Source organism: Fundulus heteroclitus, chromosome 19 (assembly GCF_011125445.2).
Source record: "Fundulus heteroclitus isolate FHET01 chromosome 19, MU-UCD_Fhet_4.1, whole genome shotgun sequence".
NCBI lineage: Eukaryota > Metazoa > Chordata > Actinopteri > Cyprinodontiformes > Fundulidae > Fundulus > Fundulus heteroclitus.
In genome coordinates this window covers 20,820,418-20,838,158 of record NC_046379.1, presented here as the reverse complement: position 1 = coordinate 20,838,158, position 17,741 = coordinate 20,820,418, and the positions used below count along the sequence as shown (strand labels likewise).

Below are 17,741 nucleotides of genomic sequence, written 5' to 3'. Positions count from 1 at the left end.
AATCCCATAGTTTTCCAGACCCAGTTTTTTTTTAAGATTTTTCCATCGGTTTTTTTACGACATCATGTACACTTAAGTAGTCATTTAGCATCTGAACAAACTTGGATCCTTTAAAATCCAAATTACTTGGAAAATCTGTGTTGTATTTAAATACTGATCAATTAAAATGCAGTTTATGATGAGTATTGCCTTGGTTTACAACATTTCAAAACATAAGGAGATCAATTGGTTTGCTAGGTATTTAAACCAAACCCAGTACAAGGACTTTGGTAAAAGCTTCTAGGGACCAAAAATGCACTCTTCTGAAAGCGTATCCATTTGTCGATCCGAAACTTAAAACAACAAATTGGATATTTGTATTTTAAATACTGAAGAAATGAAATCTGGAATTTCCAACTTATCTATGTGCTTGGTTTTTACCATCGTGCAAAATGACAAAATCCAATTCCACAGTTTTCAAGACTGCGTAGGAACCCTGTAAAAAGCATTCCTCGCTGTCTGCTTGGGCCAAGCAGGAATAATCTAACCACCCACCAGGTCTATGTCCTCCAAATATATTTTCGCCAGACAGATTTTAGCATAACTTTCAGTGCCAAAAGTTGGTTCAAAGTAAGACCTAAAACACACCGTCTACCACCACGCAGTTTACATTGAGAAAAATAAAAAACAGGTTGATGGTGTTTTAAATAGAGGTTGGATGCTGTGATGACTTCTTGTGAGGGTTTTAAAACAAAATTAAAATAAAGCTCTGACATTTGGTCTGATTGAAAATTCTTCCCCATGCATTAAAAAAAATAAATGAATAAATAAATCATGCTGTTTGACACTTTTAGACAATCTGACTAGTAATGGGTATAATTTATTTAGATATTAAATTAAAAAGGGTACTAAACCAAAGAGCTGTATCTATGATGTTAAAATAGAAAAAAAATCCATTTATCAAATTATTGCCTAGTCAAATTTCTGTTTATAGTTATTTTAAACAAATCAGTTTCTGCTCATTACATTTTTTTTTACTCTAAAAAAAGGCAGAAATGTTTGATTTTTTACCCTAGTAAAAACAAATCTATCCTGGCAATTCATTGCACTGCCACAAGAAAATTAAAAATAAATGGAATAAAATAAAAATAAAGGCTATTTCGTTTCAATATGCAGAATCTTAAGAGACCAATTTTCGCGTTTTCCCCCCACATTACAGATCTTTTTTTCTAAAACGTGAACATGGAGGTTCTCCACGTCAGCACTTACCCGGTTCTGTTCATATTTGTACGGGATCTTGAGGTTCTCGGTGGCACGGATCATGGCCTGCATGGAGGTGAAGATGTTCTGGTAAACGAGCCGAATGAAGCCCCTCTTGTCTTCGTCTGAGTAGCCAGCTCCGTGGATGATCCTCATCTGCTTGATGAAGGTGCTTTTCCCGCTTTCTCCCGTACCTGGACAGGGCGCAGAGTTACTCAGGTCAGAAACCAAAGCCAAGCTCATAATAAACCTCATCCGCCGACAGAAAAACAAGGGTTGGTTTGATTAAAATCTGGAACATGTAGGCCGCCCATCGACATCTACGCAGTGGCCTGGGGAGGCCATAGCATGGTACAACCGCCCGGGCTCATTGAAAACCTCAACATGACCCCACTGCAATCTCAGCACTGCACCTTCGTCTGGATAGAGGACTTTTTCCTCCTACAGTGTCCAACAAACTACGCTTGAATGGTCAGACATTGTAAATGGCTGCCCATTTGTGTGGAAGAGTCAGTTTCGTCACCTTGGCCGACTAGTTCAGCTCTCACAAAGTATGAAAAGTCTCGGCCTGAGGGATCTTTGATCCTGCCTCCTCAGGAAAACGTCATTTCTCGTTTCTAGAGCAGAATCCACCGACGTTAAGAGAGCTTAAACGGACCCGTCCAATAAATGAGAATATGGAAAAGTTATTCTATGTCAGTAACTCCATTCACGATGTGAAACATGTATAGATTAATCCCCAAATGGACCGTTTTTAAACCTTTATTTGTTCAGATTTTCCGTTTACAGCTAATTAAAAGAATATTACAGCTGACCAATAGAAACACTTAATACAGAAGCGTGGGTTTAATTAATAATGTTTAATATCTGCTTTAAGGTTCTCCTTTTAAAAAGGTACATTTAACCTGACAAGCTAGCCACATTGGAACATATAGTTGGATTTTTGAACGTATCAACCAAGACATCATCCACCAGAAGCTCCCAGTGCCGGCCTCCACCTGGCTGTCAGTGGATCACCTGCAGGCGAGGCTAGCGAGCATCTTTTTACCAATCAGCATCAGCACCCCCCAAATCCTGGGGGGGTGTTCTTTCCCCTCTTTCTCACGAATGACTACATCTCAGCGGACCCCTCTGTGAAACTCCAGAAGTTTGTAGATGACACCGTTGTCTGATCCCGGACAATGACGAGTCTGAGAGGAGGTGGATCAGCTGGTCCACTGGTGCAGCAAGAACAAACCGAAGCTCAACTCATGTAAGACTGCCGGGATGATGGTGGACTGCAACAAACGATTAGGTCTGCAGAGGGGCTAATCGGGCCTGACCCTCAATGCCTCCCATTCCAGTTTTGTACAGGTCGAGGTTCAGGAAAAGGCCAGCTAGCACCTCAGAACGTCTCACACATCCTGCACACAAACCTCACGGCCTTAGTCAGCGGCTCTGCTGTGGAGCAAAATAAGCATACCTGCCCTACCACAACCCTCCCCTTTTTCTTCTACACACGTTTTAAAAAGTACATCCAGCTGGTTATATTATACCCAACGTCTGTTTGCTGTGAGCACTGTATCCGAGGTCAGGTTGCTTTACTGTGCAGACGATCATGGCTATTAGAGCCGATTCTGTGAATAAAATACTCTCCACATCTAATTGTTCTGGAGCAAACTTTATATCAAAACCCACCCTTCATGTTTAAGTTAAATCTCTGATTTTATTCAAATAGATTTTTTTGCTATACAGTTTTAATAGAATTCACTCTAAATATATAAACTAGGTTTTTTAAATTTGAAATAAAAAAGTGCAGTTTGGGATTTGAGCTGCTGATCAAGGAAGTTTGGTTCTTCAACTAAAGTAGATAGTGACGACCAAAACTAGTCTGACCACTGGCAAGAGTTGAAATGTTCATTCAAAAATGTTTTTCTCTCTCATTTTCTCAATTTTTGAAATTGAAAGCAACAAAGGCCTGTAAAATATTACTTGCATCCTTCTTATTTTTTTTTCAGTCTTTTCGGTGCTACAACAATGGAATCCTTAATTCAAATTGCCGACCAGCTTTTTGCATGTTTCCTTTGGTTATTTATGTTCGGGTTAGGGGGTTAGGGAGGGGCGTCAGCCTTTTTCTGCCATCACCTTAATCTCATCTCCAAACATGGCTTCTATTATCAGATTCAAGTCAGTGGCTGGGCCACTCCAAAATGTTACTGTTACTGCCAGTGAGAAGAAAAGTAGTGATAATATCAAACTGATCACTTCATCGACCAAAAGGTATGAATAATTGTCTCTTGCCTATACAAGAATATTAATCACCGGAGCTTAAGGGGGAAAAATATTAGCACTGTGGCTGTGATGGAGCTGCAGTATTTCTTAGGATTCTCAGATATTTTGTGGTAGAGGTGCTGCTTTTTATTGCGTCAAGGAGGCGTGGTCCAGTTACCGGTAGCAAGGATCTAATAGTTTTATAGTTGATAGTTTTTTTTTTTTAATATGGTTTAAAACTGAAATAGTTTATTGTATTTCAGAAACAATTTAAAGCCAGTAAAATCTTCTGTGATGCCATATCTACAGCTCAAAGTCCTTTCAATGAGACGCCAGAAACGGTGGCAGACTTCTCTGGCTGTTAGAGCAGAGCTGGCTTCCTGCCGGCCAGCTGGCTGAAGGACGGAAACGGTCATTTTAAAACTTAAAAAATATAACAAAATATATTAAAAACATGGCAGTGGCTGCACCATTCTGCGGGGACACCAATACAGCCCACTTCCATATTATGGTAAGCTCATTTTCCAAACTCACAGTTGGAAGCTTTGAGCATGTTTGTCAAGTAGCCAGCAGATTGTTCTGTGTTAATTAATAATTAATTGGTTAAAAAATAACAATTGGGCTAAAATATATTAATAGTCTAGCGGCAACAGAAAACAGGGTTACCAGTCTGTCTGAAATAAAAGCATTTTATCAATAAGTACTGCGATGCGACACCATGAAACGGTTTTCCCAAAGTTATCATACCATGAAGTACTCGGCAAGACAAATATGTAAAAGCTCCTTTGTCTGATGTCGGAAAGTAGCCCTAGAATTTAGTAAAAAGACCATAATAATAATTTAAACAAAAAAAACTTCCTGTAGGAAGACATGAGAGGAAAATGTGAGCTAACGGAACAGACATAATTAAGAAAGCTAGGCCCATTTCCTGGATCTGACCCTGTGTTACCGCTGCCTAAAAAAGGTGGCGGCAGAGGTTGCACCTCGTTAACGATCCCTCCCAAAGTCCCTTTTTCATCCCACGTTAGGTTGTAACACTGCACGAGTGGCTGCTTTTCAGAAAAACGCCTTTAAGCTGTTCAAGATCCACAATGATTTAACCCCCCCCACCACCACCATCCTCTACATATTGCCTTGAAACGGCAGCCTGAGGCCAAATAAATAATACAAGTGAAAATAAGTCAAGCTGATGGCATTTCAGTCTTTATTGAGATCAGAAAGGTTCCAGCACATCCATAATATCTGCAAAACTGACGAGAGAAGACAGGGATGGAGAAAAAAAATGCAACACACACACACATCTCACCACCACCTACATTCAAGGTTTTTGAAGAGCAGCCATATTTCTGTTACTATAGCAACCCCTCCTCTGTCTTCCTCGCTTTTTCGTTCCCGTTTTTTTTTTTTTTTTTTTGCTTCTTTTTTTAAACCCCTCCCATCCGCCCCTCACTCTCTCCTCTCTCTTTCGTCGCAGACAGCAAATAGAACCGAGAGCCCCTCAGGCTCGCTCTGCGCTCCTCATCTTTTGGCGCACCACAGAGAGGAAGGGCCTGAGCTCCGATGAGAAGTTCAGAGGACGGGTCCACGTTCGTGCAAGAAGAGACGCCTTTTTATACCCGTCCGATACAAAGTCAGGCCTTCCAATGCCTCCGTGTAGCAGCAATTGACCCCCTCCTCCTCCTCCTTTGACAATCGATGCGCTGCGGTAAATGCTGAACGCTGATGTTTCTTAGCACTCAGACAACGAACAACTAAGACAGGCACAGCGAGAGCGCCGTCGGTCGCATCCCGCCACTGCATTCGAGCAACAAGATCCCTCCTCAACTTAACGTCTGATTTATTTCTCGTGACCCCGTCACAAGATCTGCCTCCGCTGCGCTCGCGTAACCATCATGTCCCCCTTTGACCAGACAGCACACTACGCGCCTCTGTCTTCCCGGCTTCCTTCCAGCCGCCGCCACTTCCATTGCCCTTCCCGACTCTCTGCCCGCACAAAACCCCTCCCTCCCACTTCGCCCTGCTCCATTTCATCTCGGGGCCCCTCCTAGCCTCCCCAAGGCAAGAAATATGCCCCTCCATTCTCATCCCTCTCTGTCAAGAATTTTGGATATTCATAAGTAGAATCAATCCGGTCTTTTTTTGGTAATGACCCAGAAAAAGGAGGTCACCTTTTAATAGCTCAAACACTACTTTGGCTTGATAACGCCTTCTGTTCCCAGCAGCCAGGAGTGTGAGGGAAGAGAGAGAGAGAGGGAGAGGAAAAAAAAAAAAAAAAAAAAAGCTGAGATTATGTCCCAATGCAACAGTGCAAGGTACACTGCTCAGCCCACACACCGACAGCAGTCTTTTGTGGAGCTGGAGCGTTTCCTGGATCGGATTGAAGTCGACAAAAATAAAAAAGTTTCTATTAACATTCGCTCTAAATAACCAAATTACGAGGAGCCGGTCAAACAGAGACTGAATTCCAGTAATCCATCATGTTGCAGGTTCTACAACACCTCGACTGGACCCTCTACCATGAGGCGAGCTTTCATAAGTCTTTACATAACTACTGATGTCAGCTTTGGATAATACCTGGTAGAACTCGCACAATGGTGATAAGCGCCGCAGGTTTAGATATGGCTGAGTTGATGTCCACGCTCCTCTCAGATACTCAGCGTAATGTTTAGGGCCATGTCCCGGTGGCGGGAGTAAAGAGGAGCTAACCCGCTAAATGTTTCCTTTCTACCATCCCTCAGGTTTACAGTCCTTTTAATGAGATAACACAATTGTCGGATTGACTGGAGTTTCTGTTCGCTGTCCAAAGTGCGGTCTGGGGGCCATTTGCGGCCTTTGGAATGATTTAGTGCGGCCCTCAACTACAAATCAAGAATGACGTAAATTTTTATTCACATATGAATTTTTCTACAAATTTAAGAGGTGCAATTTTCACAGCTGGGAGGCCTGTCAAAAAATATTATAATTAAATTTTACTTAAAATGGACAATGTAAGGCCCTATACAAAAGTATACTTTTATACTAGCAATGTTTTTAGCTTGTCGTTTAATGCAATAGTAAAGACTACAAACATCCAGTGACAGACTTGGGCACAACCATGTATTAAACATGGCAATATATCAAAGATAATCAAGATAACCCCAGCTGAAGTTTGCTTCTCTGATTGGTTCTACCCTGTTTACACTGACCCGGTTAGTCCCGCCTTTGAAATCAGGCTCTACCGGGGGCTTTCCACACTGATAGGCCGCGTTTATGGCATAAAAGTGTTTTTGTCACATAAACCTTGATACTCGTAACCTGTCCATGTCTCCCATACTCGTTGGTCGTATATTGACTGCCGTGCTACCACTGAGTACTACAGCGCAGAGATCGACCGATACAGGCTTTTTAAAGGCCGATACAGATTATTCTGACCTGATATGTGCTGCCGATTTTCTGGGGGCCGATTCTTGACACCGACATTGTTTTTTCCTTCCTCCATTTACATGATAAAAATTACAACGATAACAAATGTTACACGAGTCTTAAAACTTGAGTTTAAACCAACTAATATTAATGATCAGCTTCATACCGCAGTTGGAAAGGTACACAAAAAAAAGATGCATCACGACTTTTGTGTCAACGCGAGAAAAGAGCATGTTTAGTTCAATGAGAAGGAGAAGAAAAAACACTGACCACCGCCGCAGTGTATGGACATTTTATGCAATTTAGATGCTGTACGCTTAGTGATTGGTAATTACTTTTATGTGGATACATAATTCTCCATGGGAACAAAACACGTGCGCTGTAGTGGCAGCTGGCCAGCCGGCGATCAGACGTGGGTTTTTAGATACAGAAACACGCAGCTCGCTCATAGTGAGAGAGTGAGACTTTCAAAGGCCTGATACAGATAAATTACACAGTTAAAAATACATCAAAAGTTGAAAATGTACCATTGTTGTTGTTGGCACCCAGTCTTACAATATTGCTAGCCACTCTCTGCCAGGGATGGACTTCACATCATCACATGATCGTCAAGGCATGGCTGTTGAATACGCTAATGAATTTGTAATGGCCGATTCACATGCGTATCGGCTCAGACCGATACAGGAAAAAACAACAACACTTAAATATTGACCAGAAATATCGGTCGGCCGATAAATCAGTCAACCTCTACTACAGAGTACTACCACAAGGTGTTGTCGGCCAAGACAACGAGAAATCTTCATTAGCCGGCTAAACAATTCAAAAACCACTTCCTCATATTGAAATAAGAGTCTCAGACATCCCAAATGTCACATGCTCAGGTAGCATAGACTGAACATTTGTTTGTAATGTTATCACGAAAATATTTCAGTGATGCCGTTTAAAAATAAAGATTGTCGTTAAAAAAACCCTGAACATTTGATCATTGCCTGGAAAAGAAATCTGAGTAATCCTTGAATGTGTAGCAGATGCACTGAAGGCATTGTGACAAGAAAAATGATGAACAGTTAATGGATGGTTACAGTCACTGTCTTTAAAACCTAAAGTTCACAGTAATCTGAAACAGAATCAGCTTTTTAAAGTGGATGACGTGGGTCAAACGTTCTTGGTGTCCTTCCCACAATAAAACAGTTTGCTGGAATTTAAAAAAAACTCAATGTCTTCCCATAACCTTCTTTCCTGACCATGTCATCAGTGCAGTGCGGAGCACTGGTGCCTCCTGGATTTACTTAATGATGCCATCGCTGCACTTCACGCCGAGGCTTCTCCATCTTTCCTCTGTGAAACGTTCGTTCTGGTTTTAGCAGAACGCACCGCATGTCACCAGCAAAGGAAGCATTTTTTCCCCCAGTGAGTTTCCAAGCTGTAATCTGGCTTTTTATGCATCTTTTTGCATTGGTGCTACATTTCCACACAGACCCAGTAATAGCACAATAAGTTAATGTTTGTAGCATTTAACCACAGTAATTGTGATGAATTTGAACACAATCGTATAGTATTCTCATATGGCTACGGTCACAGCAGCTAGATAGTGCTCCACGAGAAATATGGCGGCGAGTTAATGTTGTGTGATCTCTTTACATCCCTACAACTCTTTACCTCTGCTCTAAAGGCAGCTGTGCTTCCTTGAAACCTGGCACCTGTCTGCGATACCTGCCTCTCTCTATGCACAAGAGATTATCATCATCATGGGAGAGCCACATGCAAATACACACACAAATATAATACTCCGCGGTCCGCAGTGGTGGCTTATCTCAGTTTATGAACCGCTCACTCAGGCGTCTCATGACAATTCAATCTCAGCAGGAGGAATGGATTTGCATTAACATGACCGAGGTTAAAGTACTAACCAACCTCAAACCCCGGCTTGAGCACGTGTTGGCATTTCCGTCGGCTCTCTGGAAAATTACCCTGTGAGTCAGAGGGAGACGAGGGCCAACCAAAATGTAGCGTGGGTCCCAATCTTTTGCTGAAACCACTGAGAAAAAAGGGGCCTCTTTAAGGCACACAAAGAAAGGAGGCTAAAGCCAAGACGGCCCCAAGCCCCACAAGACACCACCTGCCTAGCCAACTGTACCACACACGGATTCTGAGGTCAACCTCAAGGCATGGATATCACCTCCACTGCGATGGCCCACTTCTTTTCTGCCATGACCTGGGCCGTGCAGTACACAGCTTCCACAAAACTAAAAACAACAAAAACAGGAACATGCAACGAGGCAGAAGAAACGCTATCGCTGCTTGTCGTCAGAGTCTGCCGGGCTCTAGCTGCCTGGATGTGTCGCTTTGGGAGGACGTCTCTGCATCTGCCGACAGCTTTGTGTGTGTGTGTGTGTGTGTGTGTGTGTGTGTGTGTGTGTGTGTGGGAACTGTAAATCGAAGATGCATGCTGTAGCTTGCGCCAAAACACATATACATATATGACTACACACACAAACTTGCACACTCGGATTGAATCACCTCAGGACCGTCTTGTCTGTTGAGTGAGCGTCGTTCTGGTTAAGTGGGAGTGGGTGAACAAAATGAGGGAGGGCAAGAAGAAGAAGAAGGAAAAAAACACTACGGAGAAGAATCAGAGGGCGCAGCGGTGCGTTTGTCTCCATAACACATCCTCACCAGGAACAGCTACGGACAAATTATTAAGAGCAGAGACAAACATGAGGAGGGAAAAGTAAAATCCAGGGATCAGATGAGTCAGCATGGCACCCGGTTGGAGAATATATGGACCAGAATGCCCCCCCTCTGTAATACAGACAGCAACCATAACTTTGGCCGCTGTTAGCATCCTGACCTGGCCGACTCCACCCTGCCTCATATCTCCACAGGATGAGCGCTGACCCCTTTTAGGGCTGCGTGTTTAAATGATCAGTAGCAAAAAACCGGCAGGGACAAGTCTGCAAGTGCAAAGTTGACTTTATCAAAATTGCAGAGAGTGATAAAGTTTACCAAGAAGCCACCGTGTGAATTCACACACAGAGGGAGAGAGATGTGAATTTCAACTCCAGCTTCAGCGTGCTGGGTATGATCCTCTCGGGTAGCCGTAGAACTTAATCAGGGAGTTTTTAGGCCACAAAGAAAACCGTGCACACGCATGCTTTAGGATGCACGTATAAATACCAGGGCCCGGAAAAGTATTCATACCCAGTCAACCTTTTCGTAGTTGTCACATTACAGCCAAAAAATTCTATGTATTTTGTGCAGATTTTACATAATTAATTTTGAACTCAAAGTATACAAGTTTTCACTTTTTTTTTTTCTTTAGATCAAAAAGCAAAAAGTGTGGCGTCAGAGGTTTGTTGGACAACATTGGTGAGCAAACGGTCACAGTGACGACAAAAGCTCTTTCCATCAAATTCTCATGCGAACTTTGAGCAAACTCGTGTTTTCCATTTGCTTGTTTGTAGCGAATTAACCAGGCGACGCACAGCGTAACGCCGTCATACGTTGACTGTAATAAACAGGAAGTAGAGGTTGCTAACTAGCGCAGACTACAGATCAGTGATGGAGCGAGGCTTTAATGAATGTGCAGATTAATTTATTTTTCCTCCACGGATGAGACCTGTTGTTGCTTCCAGACCTGTTTTTTGGAGCATTATGGGAATATCCGGGAATATCCTCTTCAGCGCATTTACAGTTATTCGAAAAAGACAAAAAATACCTCAACCGATTGTAAAAACTTTTGAGAAATTTAGTGAGTGAATTCGCATTTTGCCATCTGCATCAACCTTTTCTAATCAGATAATTCAAAATGTGCATTAAAATAAAGCAATGGAAACCCAACTACAAGGGCACAGCAGACAGGTCGGGAAGAAAGTTGTGGAGAAATTTAAAGCAAGACAGAGTCTTCCTACTAAACTGGCCCCCGGCAAGGGACGCGTTATTCAGAGAAGCAGCAGAGAGGCTCATGCTCACTCTGAGGACGGTACCGAGATTCACTGCTCAGGTGAGAGACTCTTGACAACTACTACATCACTACACCACACATCCAGCCGTTAGGAAGATTGGCAAAAAGAAGGCTAAAAGTCCCCACTTAAGATTCACCACAAGCCATGTAGGGAATACATGAAATTTTAAAAACAGTCCAACACAAGCATTTTAGGAAGCCAACAAACGCTGCACTGCATTGGTGTGAGCGGTACGCGCACTGCGCTTTGGGGGGCTAGAGAGCTGCCTTTCAGAAGGGAGGGAGGTGTAGTCCCCTGTAGGTTACAGCAAAATGCAAAGCTCGGAATCTAAAGCGGTATCTTGGCCAGGAAATATTTTACCCTGAAGCCGCGTTTCCTTCTAACTCTCCCACCTACAAGGTCTTCTAGCATCGCCGATCAAACCGCGCAGCGTTACGCACAGGCGTATTTGACCGTTTACAGCGATTAGTGTCACCAGCAAAAGCCTGAATAACTGCAGTTTTGAACGCTGATGATAAAGTCGATCTATGATTAAAGTCTGATATGGAGTGAAATTGAATGTCAGAGTTGCCGTGAGGACCGCACATTTTCCCCATCAGGTTATTTTTCTTAATAGATCCCAAGTTTTGCGTGGGAAGTGCCACGCCGTCACGTCACGTGAAGCGCATACATTGCCGCTCCCTCCCTGGCAGAGAGCGGCTGGTAATGTAAGACAATCAGTTTTCAACTTTTATTGTATTTTAACTGTCTAATTTAAATGCATTTGTTGTTTTTGTTGGTTCTTTTTTCCTCCAGAAGACTTGATGCCTCTAAACAAAGCATCAAGACAGATGCTTTTCCTCTTCTCCCATGCACAACAATGGTGTCATTTCAACTTCTGGCCAGAGGGGAAAACGTCTCCAAAAACTCCAGAACTTCAATATACTCCTTTAATGAATCATCATTTTTTTGTTTAAATTGACAATTGTTAAATTTATTATCGTTGTGTTATTTTTTTCTTGTAAATGGAACAAGAAAATTTTGGCTTTAAGATCAGTGGATCTCTACTTGTAAGTTAAAACAGGAGAATCTGATACGGACCCATTGTCTAGTACTAACTGTGTGCTACCAAACCTAAAAGCCTCAAAAGGTCAATTCATCATTAGGAAACAGACGCATTTAAAACATATCCGTTTATAATAAATTAATGGGGGTTCTAATCTACAGTTTTCCCAAATCTAAAGTCACGGTAAAATAAAATACACCCCTATAAATTCAACAGTATGTTATAAAGCTGGATGTAAATTAACATAACTACTTTATAAGCAATATTTTTGTCTACTTCACTCTTCTAAAAGGTTTTGAAAAAATTACATACTGTATGAATAATTTTGAGGATCCCACTATATATTGTATGTTCAGAGAGAAATAGTCGAACTTTAAACATTGCATTTGCCCCTTTGGTACAAACGTTTTACACCGTAGAATAGAACAAAACATTCAGTTCAATAGTTTACTATTAAACATGGATGATCTTTGTCAAATTCTTTTAATTGATATTAAAATATGCAAATATAGCAGACTGGTAGACTTGACTATGTAAAAAGCAATACCTCACCATCTGCATGGCTCTGGATCCACTGGCATTAAGAGCCTGATACACATACACACACACACACACACACACACACTAGAACATCCCCCCTTTGCCATATATGATCAAAATAAGACTGCTTGGCAAGAGTAGCGAGTTCAGCAGAAAAGGGGGTCAGTCTACAATCTGATCCTCTTCCTGGTTCAATCGGACTTTTCCTCTAAGGATGTTTTAACCAACGAGGAGGATCACATAGACCACTAAAAAAAAAAAAAAAAAAAAAATCACTGTTAAAAAGATACCATCAGAGTCCATGTCTGAACAATGTGGCGAACGTTTTAGCCTTTGATCACAACACTGACTTTCTAACAGCGGGATTGTTTGAATGTAACGCAGTGTCGGAGGTTAAAAAACACACAGAAGAGAAGATAGTGCTGTCTCACTAACAAAGCCTTACTGGAAGCTTAAACCCTGCCTATGATAGCTGTTCTAAAACCTCAGAGTTGTTTGCCCAAGCATCTCACCTTACTCACAGCTCCAGCAGTTCAGTTACCCAAGGCAGCAAAGGCCACAGCTCCTGGCTCCATGTGTTTTGACCAAGTAGAGGCAAATTGCTGCTCTGTGGAGCAGGATTTTGTCAGTAGCATGGCCTGATATGGCACTCCGTAACAAGCAGCCAGACAGTGGCCACTGCTTCACCCAGGACAAAGCTGATATCTATGTAAAGGTGGTGACAATGCTATTGTTGGAGGGAAAACTTTACATATCCTGATAAAATATGTATTTGTTTTCCATTGATCACCTCACATGGTAGCAAATTCTGCTCTTGAAAAAATGTATTGGCTGGAACTGGACGATTTTCAGCTCGACTAACCAGAAGAAACTCAAAAATATCATATTTTTGTAAGCATTGAACATACCATAGCTAGGAGCTCTAACAACTCTTTAGTGTGGAAGTTTTTACTGTGGGAAGACAACTCAGCTTTAGGCTCAGGTCAATCAAGATCCATACAAGAAGCTTTACAGAAAACCATGTATTCATTTAATCTCTGTTTCAGAGATCTTTTTTTTTTTTTTTTTGGGGTAGGGGGTGGGGGGTGGGGAGGAGTGTTGTAAACAATCTTTAACTGAAGTAACATGGCAGGAAAATTACCCTCCATAATATCTTTGGTGATTAGAATGACCAAAGCTTATTTTTTATTTTACTACGAAAGGTTGAGTTTAATTTATTAGCTGGACATTCATGGCCCTAATGGCTCATTATCTGTCCAAGTTAACTTTTGCTTCATACTATTCACCACAAACAGGATACTCACCAGGATTTGTTTTCAGGTTAATGAACGGCTGGCGGCGGCTGGGGTGTGCGCGTGCACGCAAGCACATGTGTGCTGCGCTAATGCATGTACAGGAGCTTTGCTGACTTTTCTACGTTGCTCACACACATCAAAAAAAAAAAAAAAATCACTTCAGGTGAGTTCAGAAGAAAGTCGACAACTTACTCCAAGGCAGCTTTTTTTCCTCGCAGTTAAAACTGCATCATTAGGACACTTCCTGCTTATGAAAATTAAAGTAAGTCTTGGCCTGTTAATTCATATGTTCGATGTTTAATCTGATGTAGTCACATTGAGCCTTGCTAATGTTTAAACTCAATAGATTTAAACTGACTTGTAACATGGTGTCCCCGTAGTATTAAAATGCCTTAAACTCAAGAGCAAGGAAAAGAAAAAACAATTACTATAAAATGAAGGAAAGCACAAAGATTAACAGGTGTTAACCATTTCATTACAAAAGGCTAAAATAAAAGCCCTTTGTTTCAGACATTTGAAATTAATTCCAGAAAGTTACAGGAAATGTTATATAACTTAACTTCTAAAATATTTTATTTAAATATAAATGCATATTCATATTTCTTATAAAAGGTAAATGTCACACATTATTAATTCACACAAAATAAAGCACCTCATAACAGGTGTTTGCATGCTGTGCTGTACTGTTAAAAGAGGAACGCAGTTCTTAAACATTCATGCAGAACATTAATGCAATTCAGCGTTACAGGCGGATTAGAAGGCCTGCATTTGATGAGAGAAGGCCGGTTTCAGTCTTTAGTTTAGAGAACAGACTTGCCACTCAAACAAAAGGCCGACTTGCAATTTCTCTGCTTCGTTTTAAAATGGTAAAAACACTTTTAAATCTTTACAAAACCTGCATATGTTAGAAACTGGCTGCAAATCCCTGATCAGTGCATTTTTAACCGGATCACGATCCAAACTACTTTTACAAGTCAAACTTAAAATGGATATGCATACTGAACAGAGATTCGGCAAGATGTAGTTTGAGGTTCGTGAAAGCTTTAATTTAGTTTTGAAAATACAAAAGTCAAGCATTTTCAGTGTTGCCTTATATTTACAAATGAAAAATGTAGCTAATCGCATAAGTCTCATTTGTGTGAACTTAATGTGTACTTCTCTTTATGTGGCTGTATTGTAAAACCCTTATAGATTACTTTATAGTAAAATAAAAGTACTTGTCCAGTCACCTCTACCATTTTGTAGGATTAATAAATCTTCCCGCAAATAATTAAATTTTTATCAACTTCTTAACCATTTTAGCCTTACCCATTCTTCAATAAATTCAATTATTGCGCAAATGCTACTGCAGTCAGCTGTAACACATTATGTACAAACTGTGCATACCTAACTAGATTAAGCCGTCGGGAACATTCTTGCAAGATCAGCTGAAATGAACAACAAACTGTATCTCCTGTACGTGCGCTGAATTTGCTGAGTATGTAGAGACAGAAAAACCTCAACATTTACCCAAGAAGGAGATTCGTATCAATGTTCAACTCCGGTCCAGTTGAGCCCACCTGATGACAGCAGTGGCTCAGTAAGGCAAGTTTAAAGCGGAGGGTCGCTGGCCTCATTTCCTTTGGGCAAGACCCCCAATACTAAATCGAACCAGTGGTCAGGGGAGAGTCTTGAACAGTGGGTGCTGACGACTGTGTAGATTTCCAGCTCCGAAACAACTACAAACAATGTCCCGGTGTGACACGTGCGGTTAAACACTCAGAAACAGACAATGCCCTGCTCCCTCAATGAAGAAGGACACTCATGGAGAATAATGTCCGGGGGATGTGGGTTGGGGGGGGATAATAGGAGTCAGTGACATCTTAGTCTGAGCAGCAGATGTGTTTAACCAAGCCTATTAAAGCCCGGACTAATCCCGCCTTACACATCCTTATCCAGGCATTCACCAACAGACTTAAGTCGCACTGAACGGTCCACTTATGCCGTGACTAATTGCAGCTCTTGCTTGCTTTCTGCCTCTCACCCTGACACTTTGATAAATGTCTTCCAGTGCCTGTCATCAGAACCCGCGTTCATTCGGAGACGCGGGCAGACACTGGAGCAGCATACCAGAGAAAGACTCGTTCATATTGAGAGCTTAAATGCTGCTGCAGGCAGGGGCCAATTAACAGCATCAAGGCATCCACCTCATTCCTGGCGGTGAGGCTGTGGCGGTGGCTGCGTGGGTCATCTCAGGTATGACGGCGCGGCTTACAGTGGTTTTATTATTGAGCATGGGTAGTGAGCTGTAACACTTAAAGACACATTCCGGTCACATAACCCCCCCAGCAGTGCCACCACATCCGCTCAGCAACAAAACACAACATTCTTAAGTGTTCACATGCAAGAACGCTGGTCCGGACGTTGGTTACAAAAAGCATCACAGGTTATAGGAACAGGTTGCAGATGGAGGTTTTAAAAGGTTACCGCTAAAGTTCTCCATCATGTCGTCCCCACAGTTTAAACTAGTGTTGCGCAGATGAATTTTTTTGGCCCTGATACCTGGCTGTGCAGTATTGGCCGATACCATCTGTTTAAAATTGATGTGTGTGTGTATATATGAAGAACTGCATACTACTTAGGGTAGTAGAACTTTTTATTACGTACCTGGAATGGGTGACAATAGTTGAATAAACTTTTGGCTCTCAAATGTCAAAATAGTGCAACATTCGTGAAATTATAACATGTATAATAGTAGTGCAAGAGTAAGGCAGTAAAATTACATTAATAATTGAATAACCTCTTAAACCCTGAGTTTTGGCTCTCAAATGCCAAAATAGTGCAACTTTCATGAACTTATATAACATGTATAATACTAGTCGGGAGAGCGAAGGCTGCGTTCAAGTGACATACAAAGATCAAAATGGTATCGGTGCCTATTGGTACTCGCTGATACTGATACCACCATTTTAGTTCTGGATCTGGGCCCTGTCCGATACTGGTATCGGTACAACACTAGTTTAAAGTAATCAACGAGATGCCACAGAAAGTGCTGTTGTGACCACAACTTTCTCTGATTGCACAGAACATAGCGTAAAACCGGGCAGCCGTTCCCCCACAGTTAGCTGGCTGAAAGAAGGAAAGGCGGCCGTTTGAAAACATTTCCAGTTGCTCAAAACATGATCAGTCATCATATGGAACCTAAAATGGGCGCCACCCACCACTCCAATTAAAAAGGTAGTTCTGTTTTTAAGCAACAGTTGACGGACTAAAAGAATATTAGCTAGGCAGACTGGACAAAAAAAATTATTCATGTCAACTTGAAAGCTACGGTACTAATAAACTTCTATGACTGGAACGTAATATACCAAGCCAAAGAGAAGTTTATAAATGACTAATAATATTTTGTGCAAAACTAACAATGCAGTGAAGCGGGGTAAGGGGAACTGGCTGCATTGTCAGCGTGGATTGTTTGCAAGAGAGACAAAATGTCAAGAGACCAATGGCAGGCGATCCAGGTGAGAAATTCACATGGATAGCATTCGGTGTGAATGTACCTCAACCTAAAGGTGGTTCTCAACAAAAAATAACGCATTATAGATATGCCATTATGCATGTTTGCCAAAACCCCCCAAAAACAACTGTTTTATTGATCTCAAACTGCCTTAAATAATCTTTTTCAGAGTAGAACTATCCAGTTCATGTTTGACCTGTGTAATGGTTTGGATTTCAAACCAGGGATGACCAAATGTAGTGCAGACGGACAGAAAACAACTAAAATGGCAGACAGAAAGATACAAACTTCATCGTTATTAGCAACTAACGGTTAGCCAGTCAAGCTATTCGCTAAAAGCTTTAAAATTATAAATAAATAAATCAATCAAATATATGTTCATTTTTTTCCTAGCAAGTGCTCAAAATGCTGCCGGATTAAAGACAAAGAATAACAGCTAAGGCTTCTTGGATGCTTATGTCATCATTCTTTATTGTCCAACAGCAGAAAAAAAAACTACTTTCCTTTGTACG

General features: G+C 41.5%; 1 protein-coding gene across 1 annotated transcript in view; it reads right to left on the bottom strand.

The window, feature by feature from the left end:
- Nucleotides 1-17,741, bottom strand: part of LOC118567011 (guanine nucleotide-binding protein subunit alpha-11-like) — a 38,888-nt gene that overhangs the window by 12,868 nt on the left and 8,279 nt on the right. Inside the window, exon 2 of the mRNA XM_036150958.1 lies at nucleotides 1,249-1,433. Coding sequence (XP_036006851.1) covers nucleotides 1,249-1,433 — 185 coding nt within the window. The remainder of the gene's footprint in view (nucleotides 1-1,248; nucleotides 1,434-17,741) is intronic.